This window comes from Salvelinus fontinalis, chromosome 31 (assembly GCF_029448725.1).
Source record: "Salvelinus fontinalis isolate EN_2023a chromosome 31, ASM2944872v1, whole genome shotgun sequence".
Classification (NCBI taxonomy): Eukaryota; Metazoa; Chordata; class Actinopteri; order Salmoniformes; family Salmonidae; genus Salvelinus; species Salvelinus fontinalis.
Window position 1 is genome coordinate 30,510,259 of NC_074695.1, and position 20,565 is coordinate 30,530,823.

A 20,565-nucleotide genomic window follows, 5' to 3' on the forward strand; every position below is an offset into this window, starting at 1 on the left:
TCCCCCTTTGAGCTCCTGTATGGCCGTTGGCCCTGCGGACTGCTGGGCCTAGCCAAGGAGGTCTGCGAGGACCAACCAACCCCCCCCCTCACAGCGTGGAGGACATGAGGATGAAGGCGATGTGGCCAGTGGTGAGGGAGCACATGGCCTAGAAGCGTCGTGTATACCACCGGGGGGCCCAACCACAAGAGTTCCACCTGGGTGAGAAGGTTTTGGTGCTGATCCCCACAACGGAGAGCAAATTCCTGGCTACGTGGCATCGTCAATTATAAGGTACGCCAACCGGGGAGAAATCCCCTCCAGCTTTATCATGTGAACCTATTGAAGTGGCACGCATGAGAAGCGCTGTGAGCAACATGGACCTGGCCACAGCAGAACCCGCTCTCTGTCGAAATTTCAATGGGGGAAGACCTCAGCCCGACCCAACAACAAGCGCTCAGAGTTGATCCAGCAGAATATGGCCGTGTTTTCTGAGGTGCCGGGGAACATCATATCCACACACGTCCTGGAGAAAAAGTGCGTAAACAGACATACCGGATACCAGAAGCCCAGAGGGCGGCGGTCCAGCAGGAGCAGGGCCCCAGCGACCTTTCAGTGACTCATGGGCCGCATCCTGTGCCCGCACTGTGTACGCTGCTGCTTATTGGGATGATATAATCGTGCACAGTGAGAGTTGGGAGTCCCATCTCTGTAGGTTACAGGCGGTGGTGGATGCGCCAAGGGATGCGGGACTGACCGCGAACCCCCACAAGTGCAAGCTGGACTACGCCGAGGTGGAGTACCTGGGCTAGGAATAGGGCGGGTTAATGTGAAAATTGGGAATGGCCAGTACCCAGAGGCAGGTGAAGTCGTTCCTGGGGTTACCAGGCTACCACAGTTGATTTGTACCTAACTTTGCCCCAATAACTTCTCCCCTCACTGACATAACGAAGGCACGCCTACCCCAGAGGGTGCGATGGACGGATGACACAGAGGCGGCTTTATAGGCCGTGAAGGATACGCATTGTTAGCACTCGGTAATCGCCACCCCGGACTTCTCAAAAAACCTCCTGGTCCAGACAGACGCGTCTGACACAGGGGAAGGGCCGTCTTGTCCCAAGAGCAGGAAGGCGAGGAGTACCCCATCATGTATGTCAGCAGGAAGCTCCTCCCGAGGGAGAACTACTCGATTGTCAAGGAGTGCCTCGCTGTGAAGTGGGCGCTGGACACCGTCAAGTATTACCACCGCGGGAGGAAGTTCACCCTAAACACTGACCATGTCCCCCTAGCGTGGACGGTAAGAGGTAAGGGCACAAATGACCGCGACACAAGCTGGTTCCTGTCAGTCAAGTAGCGCTCACCTTGTCTTCTCCGGACAAGCTTTTTTTTCCGGATGCCCCAAACAATCAGAAAGGGGATTCATCAGAGAAAATGACTATACCCCAGTCCTCAGCAGTCCAATCCCTGTACCTTTTGCATAATATCAGTCTGTCCCTAATGTTTTTCCTGGAGAGAAGTGGCTTCTTTGCTGCCCTTCATGACACCAGACCATCCTCCAAAAGTCTTCGCCTCACTGTGCGTGCAGATGCACTCACACTTGCCTGCTGCCATTCCTGAGCAAGCTCTGTACTGGTGGTGCCCCTATCCCGCAGCTGAATCAACTTTAGGAGACGGTCCTGGCGCTTGCTGGACTTCCTTGGGTGCCCTGAAGCCTTCTTCACAACAATTGAACCGCTCTTCTTGAAATTCTTGATGATTTAGGTGCAATCTTACTGGCAGCAATATCCTTGCCTGTGAAGCCCTTTTTGTGCAATGCAATGATGATGGCACGTGTTTCCTTGCAGGTAACCATGCTTGACAGAGGAAGAACAATGATTCCAAGCACCACCCTCCTTTTGAAGCTTCCAGTCTGTTATTCGAACTCAATCAGCCTGACCGAATGATCGCCAGCCTTGTCCTCGTCAACACTCACACCTGTGTTAACGAGAGAATCACTGACATGATGTCAGCTGGTCCTTTTGTGGCAGGGCTGAAATGCAGTGGAAATGTTTTTGGGGGATTCAGTTCATTTTCATGGCAAAGAGGGACTTTGCAATTAATTGCAATCACTCTTCATAACATTCTGGAGTACATGCAAATTGACATCATACAAACTGGCAGCAGACTTTGAAAATGTATATTTGTGTCATTCTCAAAACTTTTGGCCGCGACTGTACAGTACCAGCCAAATGTTTGGACACACCTCATTCAAGAGTTTGTCTTTATTTAAAAAATTGAATACATTGTAGAATAATAGTGAAGACATCAAAACAATAAAATTACACATATGGAATAATGTCGTAACCAAAAGTGTTTGAAGAATCTCAAATATATTTTGATTTGTTAAAGTAGGCACCCTTTGCCTTGACAGCTTTACACACTCTTGGCATTCTCTCAACCAGCTTCAAGAGGTAGTCACCTGAAATGCATTTCAACTAACAGGTGTGCATTGTCAAGTTAATTTGTGGAATTTATTTCCTTAATGCGTTTGAGCCAATCAGTTGTGTTGTGACAAGGTAGGGGTGGTATACAGAAGATTTGGTAAAAGACCAAGTCCATATTATGGCAAGAACAGCTCAAAGAGAAACAACAGTCAATTCGGAAAATTTCAAGAACTTTGAAAGTTTCTTCAAGTGCAGTTGCAAAAACCATCAGACACTATGAAACTGGCTCTCATGAGGACCGCCACAGGAAATGAAGACCCAGTTACCTCTGTGCAGAGGATAAGTTCATTAGAGTTACCAGCCTCAGAAATCCTTAATTAACTGCACCTCCGATTGCAGGCCAAATAAATGCTTCACAGAGTTCAAGTAACTGGCACATCTCAACATCAACTGTTCAGAGGAGACTACGTGAATCTGGCCTCCATGGTCGAATTCCTGCAAAGAAACCACTACTAAAGGACACCAATAAGAAGTGACTTGCTTGGGCCAAGAAACACGACGCAATGGACATTAAACCGGTGAAAATTTGTCCTATGGTCTGATGAGTCCAAATTTGAGATTTGTGGTTGCAACCGCCGTGTCTTCGAGATGCAGACTAAGTGAAAGGATGATCTCCGCATGTGTGGTTCCCACCGTGAAGCATGGAGGAGAAGGTGTCGGGGTGTTTTGCTGGTGACACTGTCAGTGATTTATTTAGAATTCAAGGCAAACGTTACCAGCATGGCTACCTCAGCATTCTGCAGCGATACGCCATCCCATCTGTTTTTTGCGCTTAGTGGAACTATCATTTGTTTTTCAACAGGACAATAACCCAACACCTCCAGGCTGTGTAAGGACTATTTGACCAAGAAGGAGAGTGATGGGAGTGCTGCATCAGATGACCTGGTCTCCATAATCACCCGACCTCAACCCAATTGAGATGGTTTGGGATAAGTTGGGCCGCAGAGTGAAGAAAAGCAGCCAACAAGTGCTCAGCATACATGGGAACTCCTTCAAGACTGTTGGAAAAGCATTCTTGGTGAAGCTGGATGAGAGAATGCCAAGAGTGTGCAAAGCTGTCATCAAGGCAAAGTGTGCCTACTTTGAAGAATCTCAAATAGAAAATATATTTAACACTTTTTTGTTTTGGTCACTAAATGAGTCCATGTGTTATTTCACAGTTTTGATGTCTTCACTATTATTCTACAATGTCTTTTTTTAAATTACAAATAAAGACAAACCCTGGAATGAGTAGCTGTGTCCAAACTTTTGACTGGTACTGTATATATTATTTTTTGAAAATATGTCAGAAGGCCCATTGGTGCAGTATCAGTCCTGTATCTTACCTCTAAGGCACTGGGTCTCTGGGCGTGAAGGCCAGGAGTCTTGCCAGTGGGAGTAAGGGATGGGAGAGAGGGTAGAGGGGGATCCTTAGCTTTGCGGTCACTCTTCCTCCCAGGGGCGCTGTAGAAGGAGGAGGGCTGGAAGCCTGCGCTGCTGCGAGGGTGTTCGGGGGGCAGCTCCAGGGCAAGGGGTGAAGTGGGGCCGCTGGCAGGGGAGGCGGACAGGGAGCAAAGCGGGGTGAGGGGCGACCGGGGTAAGGCTATCAGCGACCTCTCGGATGCAGCTATGTGGGGGTCAAAACACAACCACAGATGCTCAGACAGCTGGCCATGGTATTCGAGGTCAATAGTACAGAGATACTTTTCCTCACATCCACTTACAGTAAATATGTTTTATATCTACTACACCCCTCAAATTCACATCTGGACCTTGAAGCCAGTTCCACTTCTTTTTATTATTATTCCCCTCTAATCAGGAACTGATTTAGACCTGGGATACCAGCTCGGTGCAATTAATTATCAGGTTGAACAGAAAATGTGCATTTCTTCGGACTTCGTAGGGTAAGATTTGAATACCCCTGTACTACACTGAAGTTAGGGTTCGATTCAATCCGTAGCGCTGAAGACCTGCACTACTGTCAGCTAGAAATTTAAAGGTCAATGTTCCCACGTTGGCGGAAACTGCATTCACAGTAAACGCTGGATATGTCGGCACAATCGCAAATTACCTTTAAATTGCACTACAGAGCTGATCTTCAGCGCAACAGATTGAATTAAGCCCTTAGGTTTCTTAGACAGAGTGATTGCACCAGGGATAACTAAGGGGTGAATCCTAACTAAGTCCAATTTTCACTCAGTCATGCATTGATGTCAATGAATAGGAGAATAAGTTAACATTTTCCAGCGATTGCGTAGTGCCAACAAAAAAAATATTTTTTCAAAGATTGTAGACAGAACCACAGAATTTGAATCATTGTATGGATAGAATACACAGGTGAAAACCAGGTTCAACTGGTCCTTGGTTGGTCTAGGTGTGCTTGGTTTGCCTTACCTCTCATCCTCTCGATGGCAGGAGGGGAAGGATTGAAAGAGGCCAGCCGGGCAGCCCAAGAAGATTCTTTCGGTACATTCGCCTGTTCCTTGGCCGGGGTGGTTGCCTTTTTCTTCTTCACCTCGACAGCCTCTTGGCAAACCTTCTCGCTCTTTTGCGCTGATCCGATGGAGCGCTTCTGTTGGGAGAAAATAATCCCATAACATACTTTTATTACAAGTTGGTCATGTAAAAAGTGGTAAACCCCAACTATCCATGATTTATTCCACTGCAACTAAATGTATTGTGATCTGATTGATTTTTGTCTGCCATCAAAACAAATAAAATATAACAATGTAACTGATTTCACCTTTATTACTTACCAACCAAAAAAGTATTATATGTCTAGGAGAAGCATAACGTGAACTCAGATGCATTACCTATATTATTTAATGAATACTTTATTTCATTCTATTTAAATCAGTGATAGAGCCTAATCATGAGGAAAGGGCATATGTGTGAGGGAAGAAAGCAGGACCTTAGGAGCTGGCGGCTCTTCAGTCTCTGATTGGCTGGCGCTGTCGGGCTCCCTGTAGCTCTTGGCGTTGGTGGCGGCAGCTCTCCGGGGCCTCCTGGCTGCTTGACTGGTCCCTGCTGCCACCAGTGCCGCTCCATTGTTCTCTTTCTGCTCTACACTTCTCTCCTTCACCCTCTGTCTCTTCTGAAAGGCGAGCATGACACACTGTGGCCGACAGAGGCAATGCTGACTGATGCAACCATACAAGTACAATTCCACCCATCACTCACCCATTGATTTGGATGGGGAAGCCCATTTTAGGAATCATATTTCTAGGTTGCAACAGAGCAGTAGTAAGGATGAAAAGTTGATTAACTCACTTTGGATTCTAAGGTTTCAAGATACAAGGCTGGTTCCGATTCCCCATCCCTTCTAACCGAAGAGTGCACTAGATCATTGAGATTCCCCCTCACTGATTTAAAACCATTGGATTGTCAGTCTCACCTTCTTTGGCTTGGCTTTCTCCTTCCCAGGCTTGGGTGAGCTAGGTGGTAAGTCTGGGGACTCATCTAAAACAGAAAAGAGAGAGAGAGATAAGGTAGCGGCAGGTCGCCTAGTGGTTAGAGCGTTGGGCCAGTAACCGAAAGGTTTCTGGATTGAATTCCCGAGCTAACAAGGTAAAAATACGTAGTTCTGACCCTGAACAGGGCAGTTAACTCACTGTTCAACAGTAGGCCGTGATTGTAAATACGAATTTGTTCTTAACTGACTTGCCTAGTTAAAAAAAAAAAAAATAGTGGCGCAAAAAAGTATTTAGTCAGCCACCAATTGTGCAAGTTCTCCCACTTAAAAAGATGAGAGAGGCCTGTAATTTTCATCATAGATACACTTCAACTATGACAGACAAAATTAGGGGAAAAAATCCAGAAAATCACATTGTAGGATTTTTTATGAATTTATTTGCAAATTATGGTGGAAAATAAGTATTTGGTCACCTACAAACAAGCAAGATTTCTGGCTCTCACAGACCTGTAACTTCTTCTTTAAGAGGCTCCTCTGTCCTCCACTCGTTACCTGTATTAATGGCACCTGTTTGAACTTGTTATCAGTATAAAAGACACCTGTCCACAACCTCAAACAGTCACACTCCAAACTCCACTATGGCCAAGACCAAAGAGCTGTCAAAGGACACCAGAAACAAAATTGTTGACCTGCACCAGGCTGGGAAGACTGCATCTGCAATAGGTAAGCAGCTTGGTTTGAAGAAATCAACTGTGGGAGCAATTATTAGGAAATGGAAGACATACAAGACAACTGATAATCTCCCTCGATCTGGGGCTCCACGCAAGATCTCACCCCGTGGGGTCAAAATGATCACAAGAACGGTGAGCAAAAATCCCAGAACCACACGGGGGGACCTAGTGAATGACCTGCAGAGAGCTGGGACCAAAGTAACAAAGCCTACCATCAGTAAAACACTACGTCGCCAGGGACTCAAATCCTGCAGTGCGAGACGTGTCCCCCTGCTTAAGCCAGTACATGTCCAGGCCCGTCTGAAGTTTGCTAGAGAGCATCTGGATGATCCAGAAGAAGATTGGGATAATGTCATATGGTTAGATGAAACAAAAATAGAAATATTTGGTAAAAACTCAACTCGTCGTGTTTGGAGGACAAAGAATGCTGAGTTGCATCCAAAGAACACCATACCTACTGTGAAGCATGGGAAACATCATGCTTTGGGGCTGTTTTTCTGCAAAGGGACCAGGACGACTGATCCGTGTAAAGGAAAGAATGAATGGGGCCATGTATTGTGAGATTTTGAGTGAAAACCTCCTTCCATCAGCAAGGGCATTGAAGATGAAACCTGGCTGGGTCTTTCAGCATGACAATGATCCCAAACACACCGCCCGGGCTACAAAGGAGTGGCTTCGTAAGAAGCATTTCAAGGTCCTGGAGTGGCCTAGCCAGTCTCCAGATCTCAACCCCATATAAAATCTTTGGAGGGAGTTGAAAGTCCGTGTTGCCCAGCAACAGCCCCAAAACATCACTGCTCTAGAGGAGATCTGCATGGAGGAATGGGCCAAAATACCAGCAACAGTGTGTGAAAACCTTGTGAAGACTTACAGAAAACGTTTGACCTCTGTCATTGCAAACAAAGGGTATATAACAAAGTATTGAGATAAACTTTTGTTATTGACCAAATACTTATTTTCCATCATAATTTGCAAATAAATAAATTAAAAATCCTACAATGTGATTTTCTGGATTTTTCCCCCTCATTTTGTCTGTCATAGTTGAAGTGTACCTATGATGAAAATTACAGGCCTCTCTCATCTTTTTAAGTGGGAGAACTTGCACAATTGGTGGCTGACTAAATACTTTTTTGCCCCACTGTATTAAAAAGGTGTAGGCTATGTTTGACTAGTGAGTTCACTCAACACAACAGATACAGACTGATTAAAACTATAAGACCAAACCATACAGTGCTGGCTTGGATTTATTCTTTTCACATTGTCCTTAAATTTCCAGCATGGTTCCAGCAACTACGCTGGATGCTTAACCAGGCCAGCCCAATACAGTTTGGCTCGGTTAGGGTTGGCTCAGTAGTGTGGAAAGGTTAAGTGACGTATAGCGTGAGCGTACATGTGGTGTTGGGGGTAGGGAGGTGGAGCCGGGGCTGACGGCTATAGTCGATCACTTTGGGCTTGGGCTTCCTGCTGGACTCTTTGAGCCAGCTGATCTCCATCATGGTGTCTGTGTCTGTGTCGCTGAACAGGTGCTTCTTCACATGGCGCCGCGGAGCTGCTACCTGGGACTGCAGTGACAATTCAGTGAGGTGCACACACACACATGGGTACACATACGCAGGTTTACAAATGTATACATACGCACACACAGTCTCACACACACACACGACAAGAGTACAGACACCTTCACACCCCGAGATAAGAGAACCACACACAAACACAAAAGGAGGCAATCTCCAACTCTCCATTCAAAAGTTCTCCCATCATATTGTGTCAATTACAGTGTTCGCCTCCATACCTTGACTGCTTGGCCCTTCTTGGCAGTGCTGGGGAATGCCCAGGAGGTGTGAATAGCACTGGAAAGAAAAACAGCACTGAATCACATTGACTTGAGGGATTATTTACCGCAACACTAGAAGACACTATTACAACACAGATGAGACCCAGGGTCTTTCTCAATTAATCTGTCCTTGATTCCTAACATCCTATCTCCTTGCCTCCATCTCAACCATATTGTAAGAGAATCTCCCGGAGGTCCCTCCCCATGTCTTCTCCAATGAGTTTTGAGAAGAAGGCGAGAAGAAAGGATACAAGGAATCAAGGAAAGACTAATTGAGAGAGCCCCAGTCAGATGTAACCAAATGAGTACTGCCTTCAAACAGCTCCTACCTGCTATCAATGGCAGAGGTGTCCGAGGACATTTTCCCCTCCCCCTAAAGAGAGCAGAGAATTAGAAACCATCATCCACCGGTGCATGAGAATACTATATGGAATCATTTCAAATACCTAAACTGTGCTTGATTGAGCTTGCTTGTTGCGATGGAACCAATTGAAAAAGCCTGGGTTCAAATGCTATTTTAAATCTTTCAAATACTTCAAGTATTTGCTGTAGCCGGCCTGGAGTGCTAGGTGGGGTTTGCACTTTGGGGATGTTTCTATTGGTTCCATTGCAACAGGCAAGCTCAAACCAGCACAGCTTAGGTATTTAAACCCAAGTCTGCTAACAAATAGTAGGCCTAATTCATTATTTGGATTTACGTAGATCAAATGTATATTTATTTACCCCAGTGGTCATAGATGTATCCACTTTGAACGCAAAGACGTCATCTCTACACAAAGAAACAATGAATGAAATCAACAATACCATGCATAAATAGGAAATAAAAATCAACATTTTAGGCATGGGATCAGGACAAAATAATAAAACAATTATTATTTTGTCTAAAGAATAGGTCAGTTTCTATATTTGAACGGAGGATGTCCTGATTAAAATACCTGATTATTCAAATCCCCTGAAATGTAGATTTAGCTAAATTAATTTCAGACAAGTTGTCATGGGTTATTATCAGATATAAGATACACTGGTTGTGTTGCAGCATGGGGAAAATTTGAATGAAACTGGACAAAAAGAAATACCCTTGTTGTTTTGCAGAGGGCTTCTTGGAGTTAGTGTAGGACTTCATATATCCTGGAGCTTTTGCCGTTCCCACCTATGAGGGAGAGAATTCAGGCACTAGCTTGTGAACGCATGAGGGGAAAACACGTCTTATGCAACCCGAACAAATCCTCCAAATCAAATTGTATTTGTCACTTGCGCCGAATACAACAGGTGTAGACCGTACTGTGAAATGCTTACTTACAAGCCCTTAACCAACAATGCAGTTTATTTTTTATTGTTAAGAAAATATTTAATAAACTAAAGTCAATGTGCGGGGGTACAGATTAGTTGAGGTAATGTAGGTAGGGGTAAAGTGACTATGCATAGATAATAAACAGCGAGTAGCAGCAGTGTAAAAATAAACGGGGGTGGGGTGTCAATGCAAATAGTCTGGGTGGCCATTTGATTAATTGTTCAGCAGTCTTATGGCTTGGGGGTAGAAGCTGTTAAGGAGCCTTTTGGACATAGACTTGGCGCTACGATACCGCTTGTCGTGCAGTAGCAGAAAGAACAGTCTATTACTTGGGTGACAGGAGTCTTTGACCATTTTTTGGGGCCTTCCTCTGACACCGCCTAGTATAGAGGTCCTGGATGGCAGGAAGCTTGGCCCCAGTGATGTACTGGGCCATATGCACTACCCTCTGTAGCGCCTTACGGTCGGATGCCGAGCAGTTACCATACCAGGCAGTGATGCAACCGGTCAGAATGCTCTCGATGGTGCAGCTGTAGAACTTTTTGAAGATCTGGGGACCCATGCCAAATCTTTTCAGTCTCCTGAGCGGGAATAGGCGTTTTCATGCCCTCTTCACAACTGTCTTGGTGTCCTTGGACCATAGTTTGCTGGTGATGTGGACACCGCTCCACTACAGCCCCATCGATGTGAATAGGGGCGTGTTCAGCCCTTCTTTTCCTTTGTCTTGCTCACGTTGAGGGAGAGGTTGTTGTCCTGGCACCACACTGACAGGTCTCTGACCTCCTCCCTATAGGCTGTGTCATCGTTGTCTGTGATCAAGCCTACCGCCGTTTTATCGTCAGCAAACTTAATGATGGTGTTGGAGTTGTGCTTGGCCACTCAGTCGTGGGTGAACAGGGAGAACAGGAGGGGACCAAGCCTTGTGTTGAGGATCTGCGGGGTAGCAAAACAGTCCTCTAGTCACTAGTACTTCCTGCTTTAGTTTTTGCTTGTAATTAGGAGGATACAATTATGGTCACATTTGCCAAATGGATGGAGAGCTTTGTACGTGTCTCTGTGTGTGGAGTAAATGTGCTCTAGAGTTTGTCCCCCCCCCCCCCCCCCTCTGGTTGCACATGTGACATGCTGGTAGAAATGAGGTAAAACGGATTTAAGTTTGCCTGCATTAAAGTCCCCGGCCACTAGGAGCACTGCTTCTGGATGAGCATTTTCTTGTTTCCTTATGGCCTTATGCAGCTCGTTGAGTGTGGTCTTAGTGCCAGCATCGGTTTGTGGTGGTAAATAGACCGCTACAAAGAATATAGATAAACTCTCTTGGTAGATGGTGTGGTCTACAGCTTATCATGAGGTACTCTACCTCAGGCGATCAATACCTCGAGAATTCCTTAATATTAGAAATCGCGCACCAGCTGTTATTGACAAATACACACACCACCACCCTACTTCTTACCGGAGATAGCTGTTCGGTCTGCTACCATGTCCTGCTACCTAAATTTATACAATTAAAATTAATATTACTTATTCTGTTTATCAATCAGAAAACAGCTCAGGCACTCACCATCGATGGCGGCAACCAACTCTTCTCCAAAACAGATCTACCACAAAGGAAAGAAAATTGTAATTATTACACTATTGCCAGGGATTGAACCCAGGTCTCCGGGGGAAGGGAGTGTGTAGTCCTTTTCACAATGCAAATTGTTTAACCATCTGTAATAATAGGCATTTTATTACATTCTCTGATGAAACTGCCTCTACATTTTTTGTTAAAGGATTTACACGAATTTGCAAATGGTGGTCCTCAAGAGCTTTTGACAGTAATTTGGTGGTACCCGGAAAGGAAATGTGTGGGAAGCGCTGCGCTAGACCAAACTTCTGCACATCATTCTACCATGTTATATGTTCATTTAGTTTTGTTTCCTGCAGTACCTGTTGGTGGGTGGAAGGGGCCAGCGAGGAACAGACTCTACAGGGGATTTACTGGTGGTGGATGATGTGCTATTCTCGTAGTGGCTGGAGATTAACCTCATCATGGTGCCCGTCACCTCCTCCTCTCTCTGCAGAGGATGAGGGGAACACGTGAGAAAGGGTGTTTATTGTTATTATAACTCCAATATACTACTACTATTACTAAACTTGAGACACTGATAGACAGACAGTGCTATGAATGGTTATACTACTGTGCCATTGTCCAAAAGCAAGGTGCAACCCATTGGCTACAGTTCACTGCCTCCATTTAATAAGGAAGCTCCAACTCGGACTGGGACGGGGTATTCAAACAGCTTTGCGCCAAGCTAAATTTCCTATTCAATTGCTCTTAACACTCTATATCCTCACCTTGTCTTTACTGGAGTTTGACCCAGTGGCCTTAACCTTGGAGTTGGGTGTTGCCCTCTCCTGTATATCTTTAGCTGGGGTGGGTTTGACAGGGGCTTTCCCTGAGGTGGCTTCAGTTTCCTGAGACTTCTGGCTCTTAGGTTTCCCCTTGGTCTGACGAGGCCTTCCTGCATCATGCCGTGACTCTTTGGCACCTCTCCCAGTGGGCTCACCTCGCTCCTCAGGCCCTCTTCCTCCCTGGGCTCCATCTTGCTCATCAGGCCCTCTTCCTCCCTGGGCTCCACTTTGCTCCTCAGGCCCGCTTCCTCCCTGGGCTGCATCTCGCTCTTCAGGCCCTCTTCTTCCCTGGGCTCTAGCTCGCTCTCGGGACCCTCGGTCCTGTGGCCCACCTCGCTCCTCAGGCACTCTGATCTGGGCTCCAGCTCGCTCCTCGGGCCCAGTACCCCGGTCCCTCTTGCGGAGGACCTCCTCCAGGCGCTGGGTGAGCTGGGCGTGGAGCTGCTTGTGGCTGACTGCTGACCCAGGGACCGACCCAGAACCTCTCTGGGCAGACGACGGACGCTCCTGTTGCTCTATGTTCTCAAGTTCTGGACACCGGAGGGAAAGACTTTCAGTAAAACCTCAATGTAGACCTTATTCACAGATGAACGCTCTAACATAGACGGCTAGTGCAGGTAGCTAATGAACGGTCGTCTTTTAAAATCATGGCAGACTGCAATGAAAATGAGCAATGAGCAATGTTCTTCAAATCGAATAATATTGTCTGTGTCCGAATACCCATGCCAGCGTACTACATAGTTAAACTGCATAATATGTACTTATCGTAGCACACAATTTAGCATGTACCATTTAGTAAAAAGTATGCAGTATGCCACGGCCGCAATGTGGTAGCAGCCCCTGACTGGGTGAGTAGGTAGGGCGGGGCCGAGGCGGGTGGATTTTATCAAATTCAACAGACATGTATCACATTAACCAGCCTGATAATGGCTCATTTCCAATTAGATTGATTTCTCTAAACTCTGAATAGAATAGGAATGGAGTTATAGGCCTACTCAGGCTGGTTATAGGCAGACTACCACATTCAACCTATACCATAGCCCATCTATCCTATTTAAAAAGTACTGAAGACAGAAACAGAATTTGGATCCATTTCAACATATTTATTACTGAAGACATGGTCAGTCAATCTGGTAAGTTTCTTCAAGTGCAGTCGCAAACACCATCAAGTGCTATGATGAAGCTGGCTCTCATAAGGACCGCCATAAGGAAAGGAAGAACCAGAGATACCTCTGCTGCAAAAGGATAAGTTCATTAGAGTTACCAGCCTCATAAATTACAGGCCAAATAAATGCTTCAGAGTTCAAGTAACAGACACATCTCAACACTGTTCAGAGGAGACTGCGTGAATCAGGCCTTCATGGTTGAATTGCTGCACAGAAACCGCTACTAAATGACACCAATAACAAAAAGAGACTTGCTTGGGCCAAGAAACACGAGCAATGGACATCCTAAATTGAGATTGAAGAGTGAAGGAAAAGCAGCCAACAAGTGCTCAGGATACGTGGGAACTCCTTCAAGACTGTTGGAAAAGCATTCCTCATGAAGTTGATTGAGAGAATGCCAAGAGTGTGCAAAGCTGTCATCAAGGCAAAGGGTACCTACTTCGAAGAATCTAACATCTAAAATATATTTCTATTTTGATTTAACACTTTTTTTGGTTACTACATGATTCCATATGTGTTATTTCATAGTTTTGATGTCTTCACTATTATTTTACAATGTAGAAAATAGTACAAATAAAGAAAACCCCTTGAATGAGTAGCTTTGTCCAAACTTTTTACTGGTACTGTATATACATTACAGTGGTTCTGCCTTTAAAAGTTGTCTCGTACTGCAGCACACCTTTCGGGCTGCCGCAGAATCCTATGGCACGTTATTTAAGTGTCAGCCATTGCTGCCATTACTGCTAGTTTGACCACCAGAGGGCATCTTTGAGAAGCATTTGACTTTTTTAAAATATTGGCTGTACTTGAGAATTTAAAACCTTTTTTTGAAAGAACATAGTATGTGGGATGATTTTAAGAAATGCATCTTAATTAATTAGATTAATATTATGGTGTTTATATTCCAAGAAAAATGAAAACCTCAGGGTTTCTGTTAGGAAAATATCGCGCTGTACAACGTCACCGGCTTATATCATTCATTCAGAAGGTTAAACCCACATGTTTTAGGCCTGCAGTAGGTTATATAAACTTGCATATAAAAAATATTGTGTACAAGACACCTGTCTGATTCGCGTTGAGGAGACTGATCCATTGTGGAGGCCGTCAGTCTACGACAGGTGCTACTGAAATTATATATGGGTTAGGGTTAGGGTTAAAGTTGTAAGTTTGTGAGTCGCGACTTGCCGACCTCTCGTGTCTCTGTCGGGTCTCCCTCCGTCTCTCGCTCTCTCTCGCGTGGTCTGTTACTTTACCAAGCAAGCAAACCAAATAATGTCGCTCAAACAAGGGGAAATTAACGAAGAGTCACTGACTACCACCAAAACGAAACAGGTGGGGTTTTAGGAGGGGTTCTGAAAGACACTCATGGGGGTGTCCACTGAAAGTCCCGTCGATGTGGATAGGAAGGTGCTCCCTCTGCTGTTTCCTGAAGTCCACAATCATCTCCTTTGTTGACGTTGAGTGAGAATTTGTTTTCCTAGCACCACACTCACAGAGCCCTCACCTCCTCCCTGTAGGCTGTCTCGTCATTGTTGGTAATCAATTGGTGCAACACTAATAAAAATAATATTATAACAAATGCACATTCTCCCTCGTTGGATAGCAGTTGCTCAAATCCCAACTTAATTAGGTCTATAATCAACAGCTTAACTGTTAAATGTGCCTGGCTTTATAAATCATCAATATATCTGTTGCATATTTGAGTGTTTGTTTATTAGCCTACTGATTCCGTGAGCACCAAGCCTTACGCAATCACATGTCAAGTAAACAATTTCACAAATATGGCTGTTTTTAATCTTTGCTTTGTTGTAATAAAGGCTTTATACTTTTTTCTCGTTCGAACAGCCTCTCTGGTATTGTTGATTACTTATTTTGTGTTTACACTATTCCAAATTGTCAGAAATTATATTTATAATAATAATAACATTATTTTTTCTTGATCGCCTTATTGTTATTATTATAATAATAAGTAATGTCATTATAATTAGCAGGCTTATTATACCAGCTTAGTATACCAAGTTGTAGGCCTAAGAGCACATCTAGTCATAGTCTGTTCTCTCCGCTACCGCACGGCAAGCGGTACCGGAGCGCCAAGTCTAGGTCCAAGAGGCTTCTAAACAGCTTCTACCCCCAAGCCATAAGACTCCTGAACATCTAATCAAATGGATACCCAGACTATTTCCATTGCCACCACCTCTTTTACACCGCTGCTACTCTGTTATTATCTATGCATAGTCACTTTAATAACTCTACCTACATGTACATATTACCTCAACTAACCGGTGCCCCCGCACGTTCTTATTCATATTTTTTTAAACTGCATTGTTGGTTAGGGGCCTGTAAGTAAGCATTTCACTGTAAGGTCGACACCTATTTGTATTCGGCGCATGTGACTAATACAATTTGATTTGTTTAGTCTTAATACCTTAACTAACTTAGGCCTATATTTCAATACTTCTATAGGCTACTGTATCAATCACTCATTCATTAATTTGTTCATGTCATCACACGGTGTTCAGAGTTTGTTATAACCAATTTATTGATGTGATTATGATACGCTATAGGTCAGGCCCTATTGTGCCCTATTCAGACAGGATTAGTTTTACTGGGGGAGGTTGGGTAATGTAATTATGTGCACAAGCACAAAACACCATATCTGTAATTTAAGTCCTGTCCGAGTCTGCCATGTCAGTCATTTCTACATGGCAGGAGAGTAACAATTCCAGCAGAAAAACCTACAGTTTTTTTGGGCTAACTCCAAGGTCCTCTGATAATACTAGTCTAGTGTGAATCGACATCCCTGTGTTTTGAGAGAAATGTCTGAGTACATCAGGTGTTGCTGCGGTTTGCGCAAGAAACCAATAGCTGATTTGATCAATTGAACTAGTGCTGCGCATAGGCTACATGTAGGCCATTCATATATAGCTTATCAACTTTCACAGTGAATGATTTTGTTTATATGTTTTGTGTGTATGTTGAATATTGCCAAATGCATCAGTAAAAAATATTGAGCCTATTTAATGCAACCCTTGCTGTTAATAGATCGCAAAGAAGCATACAACTGACCTAAACGTTTGGAAATAATAAGTAAACTTTCTCATCCATAGCCTTAAAATGCATCTCAAGTGCAATTGCACTGTTCAGCTCACATCTGAAGTCTGCGTGAGAAATTAGGACGTACTGTGGATCGCTAAAATATCCTAATGATTATGATCACACTTCCTCAATTCAAATATTATGGCGACGCTATAGGAAAGATGGTTTTGTATAGTTTAGAAACTTGGGAACCAAGCTCGAGTTATCAATGTGGCCCTATCACCTGGACATGTTGAAATACAGTATCTTCACGCCTAGAATAAAAAGCTTCCGTCATAACTGTCAACATATTGGGGAAAAAAATTACAGGGGGCAGTTTGGGAAAAAACTAATCCTGTCTGAATCGTTGGACATTCTGGAGTAATAATTACATAAAACGTTCTCTAGTAATACTAGTTCTGTGCGAATAGGTCTTTGGTCACGTGCATGCGATCCATACATGTGTCACGCAAAGGTTGAGGGAATGTTTTTCCTATATATAAATAAGGGATTTCGGTAATAGAACTTTTCAGTCAGAAATTAAAACACACAGGATGTGTCAATATATGGAAAAATACAAGTTTAAAAATGTAGACCAATCGATTGGTTGAAAGAACAGATGACTCTTGGTTGATCAAGATTCCTTTTAGTCGGGGACAACCCTACACTATTTGTTTGTGTTTCTTACATCTGCAAACAGCTAGGTTGTTTTTTCTGAGCAAATTGAGCCTAAATTTTATTAGCCACTAACTCTAATCGTTAGTACTTTTATTAGCTAGCAAGCCAACTAACTGAGTCAGAACAAACATAATTAGCTAAACAGCCTGATAATACCAGTGATGGTGTAGGCTCTAAATCGCAAGTCAAATTGCAACATTTGGTTAAAAATAAGGCCTAGATTGTTTGCCCATATTGTGCAACCCTACGTGGCAGTGTGGAAATGATCTAAAATGAGTGCAGGAAATGCAGAAATTGATAAATGCTGCATTTTCGGGGGGCTTGATGTTGAATTGAACAGTATAAAACAATCAGAATGGAGAAAGACCCATTGAAATCACTTAGAATGTATGTGTTACCCCCCTAGGGTCACACACTACTCATTTTGATGCATTCTTTTTTACATTGTTAGACCAGAAATGTTTTTGTGTTATTACATACAGAAATAACTATTGGATATCAGAGCAGCGGTAACTCACCAGCACTACCAGCATCACGACCAGGAATACGACTTTCCCAAAGCAGATCCTTTGTTCGCACCCCCCAGGGCAATTGAACTGATTCCAGAAGCCGACCCAAAACATCGCCGGCGAAGGGAAGGTACTCGGAGTGGTCTTCTAGTCTGATTTAGGAGGCACGGACACCACCCACCGCTTCCGAGTATATTACTCGCTAATGTTCAGTCTCTGGATAATAAAGTTGACGAGCTCAGGGCGCGGGTCTCTTTCCAGAGACATCAGGGATTGTAATGTATTCTGCTTCATGGAAACATGGCTCTCTCAGCATATACTGCCCGAATCGGTCCAGCCAGCGGAATTCTTAGTCAATCGCGCAGACAAGAATAGATATCTCTTCGGGAAGAAGAAGGGCGGGGGTGTATGTTTCATGATTAACGACATGGTGTAATTGTGATAACATACAGGAACTCAAGTACTTTTGTTCACCCAATCTAGAATACCTCACAATCAAATGCCGACCGTATTATATCCCAAGAGAATTCTCTTCGGTTATAGTTATAGCCGTGTATATCCCCCCTCAAGCTGATACCACGACAGCCCTCAAAGAACTCCACTGGACTTTATGCAAACTGGAAACAACATATCCTGAGGCTGCATTTATTGTAGCTGGGGATTTAAACAAAGCACATTTGAGAAAAGGGATGCCGTAGTTCTATCAACATATCAACTGTAGTACTCTCGCTGCCAAAACACTTGACCACTGTTACTCCAACTTCCAGGATGCCTATAAAGCCCTCCCCAGCCCTCCTTTCGGCAAATCTGACCACGACTCCATTTTGCTCCTCCCTTCCTATAGGCAGAAAATCAAACAGGAAGTCCCCGTGCTAAGGACTATTCAACGCTGGTCTGACCAATCGGAATCCACGCTTCAAGATTGTTTTGATCACACGGACTAGGATATGTTCCCGGGTAGCTTCCGAGAATAACATTGACGAATACACTGATTTGGTGACTGAGTTTATCAGGAAGTGTATAGGAGATGTTGTACCCACTGTGACTATTAAAACCTACCCTTACCAGAAACCGTGGATAGATGGCAGCATTCGTGCAAAACTAAAAGCGTGAACCACCACATTTAACCATGGAAAGGTGACTGGGAATATGGCAGAATACAAACAGTGTAGTTATTCCCTCCGCAAGGCAATCAAACAGGCAAAACATCAGTATAGAGACAAAGTGGAGTCGCAATTCAACAGCTCAGACACGAGACGTATGTGGCAGGGTCTACAGACAATCATGGACTACAAAAGGAAAACTAGCCACGCCGCGGACACCAACGTCTTGCTTCCAGACAAGCTAAACACCTTCTATGCCCGCTTTGAGGATAACATAGTGCCAGCGACGCGGCACACTACCAAGGACTGTGGGCTCGCCTTCTCCGTGGCCGATGTGAGTAAGACATTTAAGTGCGTTAACCTTCACCAGGCTAACGGCCCAGATGGCATCCCTAGCTGCCTCAGACATATTCAATCTCTCCCTATCCCAGTCTGCTGTCCCCACATGCTTCAAGATGTTCCTGTACCCAAGAAAGCAAAGGTCACTGAACTAAATGATTATCGCCGCGTAGCACTCACTTTTGTCATCATGAAGTGCTTTGAGAGACTAGTCAAGGATCATATCACCTCTACCTTACTGTCATCCTAGACCCACTTCAATTTGCTTAATGCCCCAATAGATCCACAGACGATGCAATCGCCATCACACTGCCCTATCCCATCTAGACAAGAGAAATACATATGTAAGAATGCTGTTCATTGACTATAGCTCAGCGTTCAACACCATAGTACCCGCCAAGCTCATCATTAAGGTCAAGGCCCTGGGTCTGAACCTCGCCCTATGCAACTGGGTCTTGGACTTCCTGACGCGAAGTCCAGGTGGTGAAGGTAGGAAACAAAGTGCGTGCTCAGTCCCCTCCTGTAGTCCCTGTTCACCCATGACCAAGCACACCTCCAACTCAAATCATCAAGTTTGCAGATGACACAACAGTAGTAGAATTGATTACCAACAATGACGAGACAGCCTACAGGGAGGAGGTGAGGGCTCTGTGAGTGTGGTGCTAGGAAAATAAACTCTCACTCAACGTCAACAAAGGAGATGATTGTGGACTTCAGGAAACAGCAGAGGGAGCACCTCCCTATCCACATCGACGGGACTGCAGTACAGAAAGTGGAATGCTCCAAGTTCCTCGGCATACACATCACTGACAAACTGAAACGGTCCACTCACAGACAGTATGGTGAAGAAGGCATAACAGCGCCTCTTCAACCTCAGGAGGCTGAGGAAATTTGGCTTGTCACCTAAAACCCTCAAACTTTTACAGATGCACAATCGAGACTATCCTGTCAGGCTGTATCACCGCTTGGTACGGCAACTGCACCAGCCGCAATCCAGAGGGTGGTGCGGTCTGCCCAACGCATCACTGGGGGCAAACTACCTGCCCCTCAGGTCACCAACAGCACCCAATGTCACAGGAAGGCCAGAAAGATCATCAAGGACAACAACCACCTGAGCCACTGCCTGTTCACCCCGCTATCAACCAGAAGGTGAAGTCAGTACAGATGCATCAAAGCTGGACCGAGAGACTGAAAAACAGCTTCTATCTCAAGGCCATCAGACTGTTAAATAGCCATCACCAGCACATAGAGGCTGCTGCCTATATACATAGACTTGAAATCACTGGCCACTTTAATGAATGGAACACCAGTCACTTTAATAATGTTTACATATCTTGCATTACCCTTACCCATTACCATTATCTCATATGTATATACTGTATACTATTCTACTGTATCTTATTCTATGCCGCTCTGACATTGTTCGTCCATATATTTTTATATTCTTAATTCCACTCCTGTACTAGATTTGTGTGTATTGGGTATATGTTGTGTAATTGTTAGATATTACTTCTAATATATTACTGCACTTTTGGAGCTAGAAGCACAAGCATTTCGCTACACTCGCAATAACATCTGCTAAACACGTGTATGTG

The 20,565-nt window shown here is 44.4% G+C and overlaps 1 protein-coding gene across 1 annotated transcript in view; it reads right to left on the reverse strand.

The window, feature by feature from the left end:
* Positions 1-20,565, reverse strand: part of LOC129830028 (protein piccolo-like) — a 59,987-nt gene that overhangs the window by 18,185 nt on the left and 21,237 nt on the right. The window contains exons 23-34 of the mRNA XM_055892174.1: positions 12,044-12,630; positions 11,636-11,763; positions 11,268-11,304; positions 9,495-9,568; positions 9,142-9,187; positions 8,748-8,791; positions 8,377-8,434; positions 7,975-8,146; positions 5,836-5,900; positions 5,353-5,535; positions 4,836-5,013; positions 3,788-4,068 (exon numbers count right to left, since the gene is read on the reverse strand). Of these exons, the coding sequence (XP_055748149.1) occupies positions 3,788-4,068; positions 4,836-5,013; positions 5,353-5,535; positions 5,836-5,900; positions 7,975-8,146; positions 8,377-8,434; positions 8,748-8,791; positions 9,142-9,187; positions 9,495-9,568; positions 11,268-11,304; positions 11,636-11,763; positions 12,044-12,630 (1,853 nt within the window). The remainder of the gene's footprint in view (positions 1-3,787; positions 4,069-4,835; positions 5,014-5,352; positions 5,536-5,835; positions 5,901-7,974; positions 8,147-8,376; positions 8,435-8,747; positions 8,792-9,141; positions 9,188-9,494; positions 9,569-11,267; positions 11,305-11,635; positions 11,764-12,043; positions 12,631-20,565) is intronic.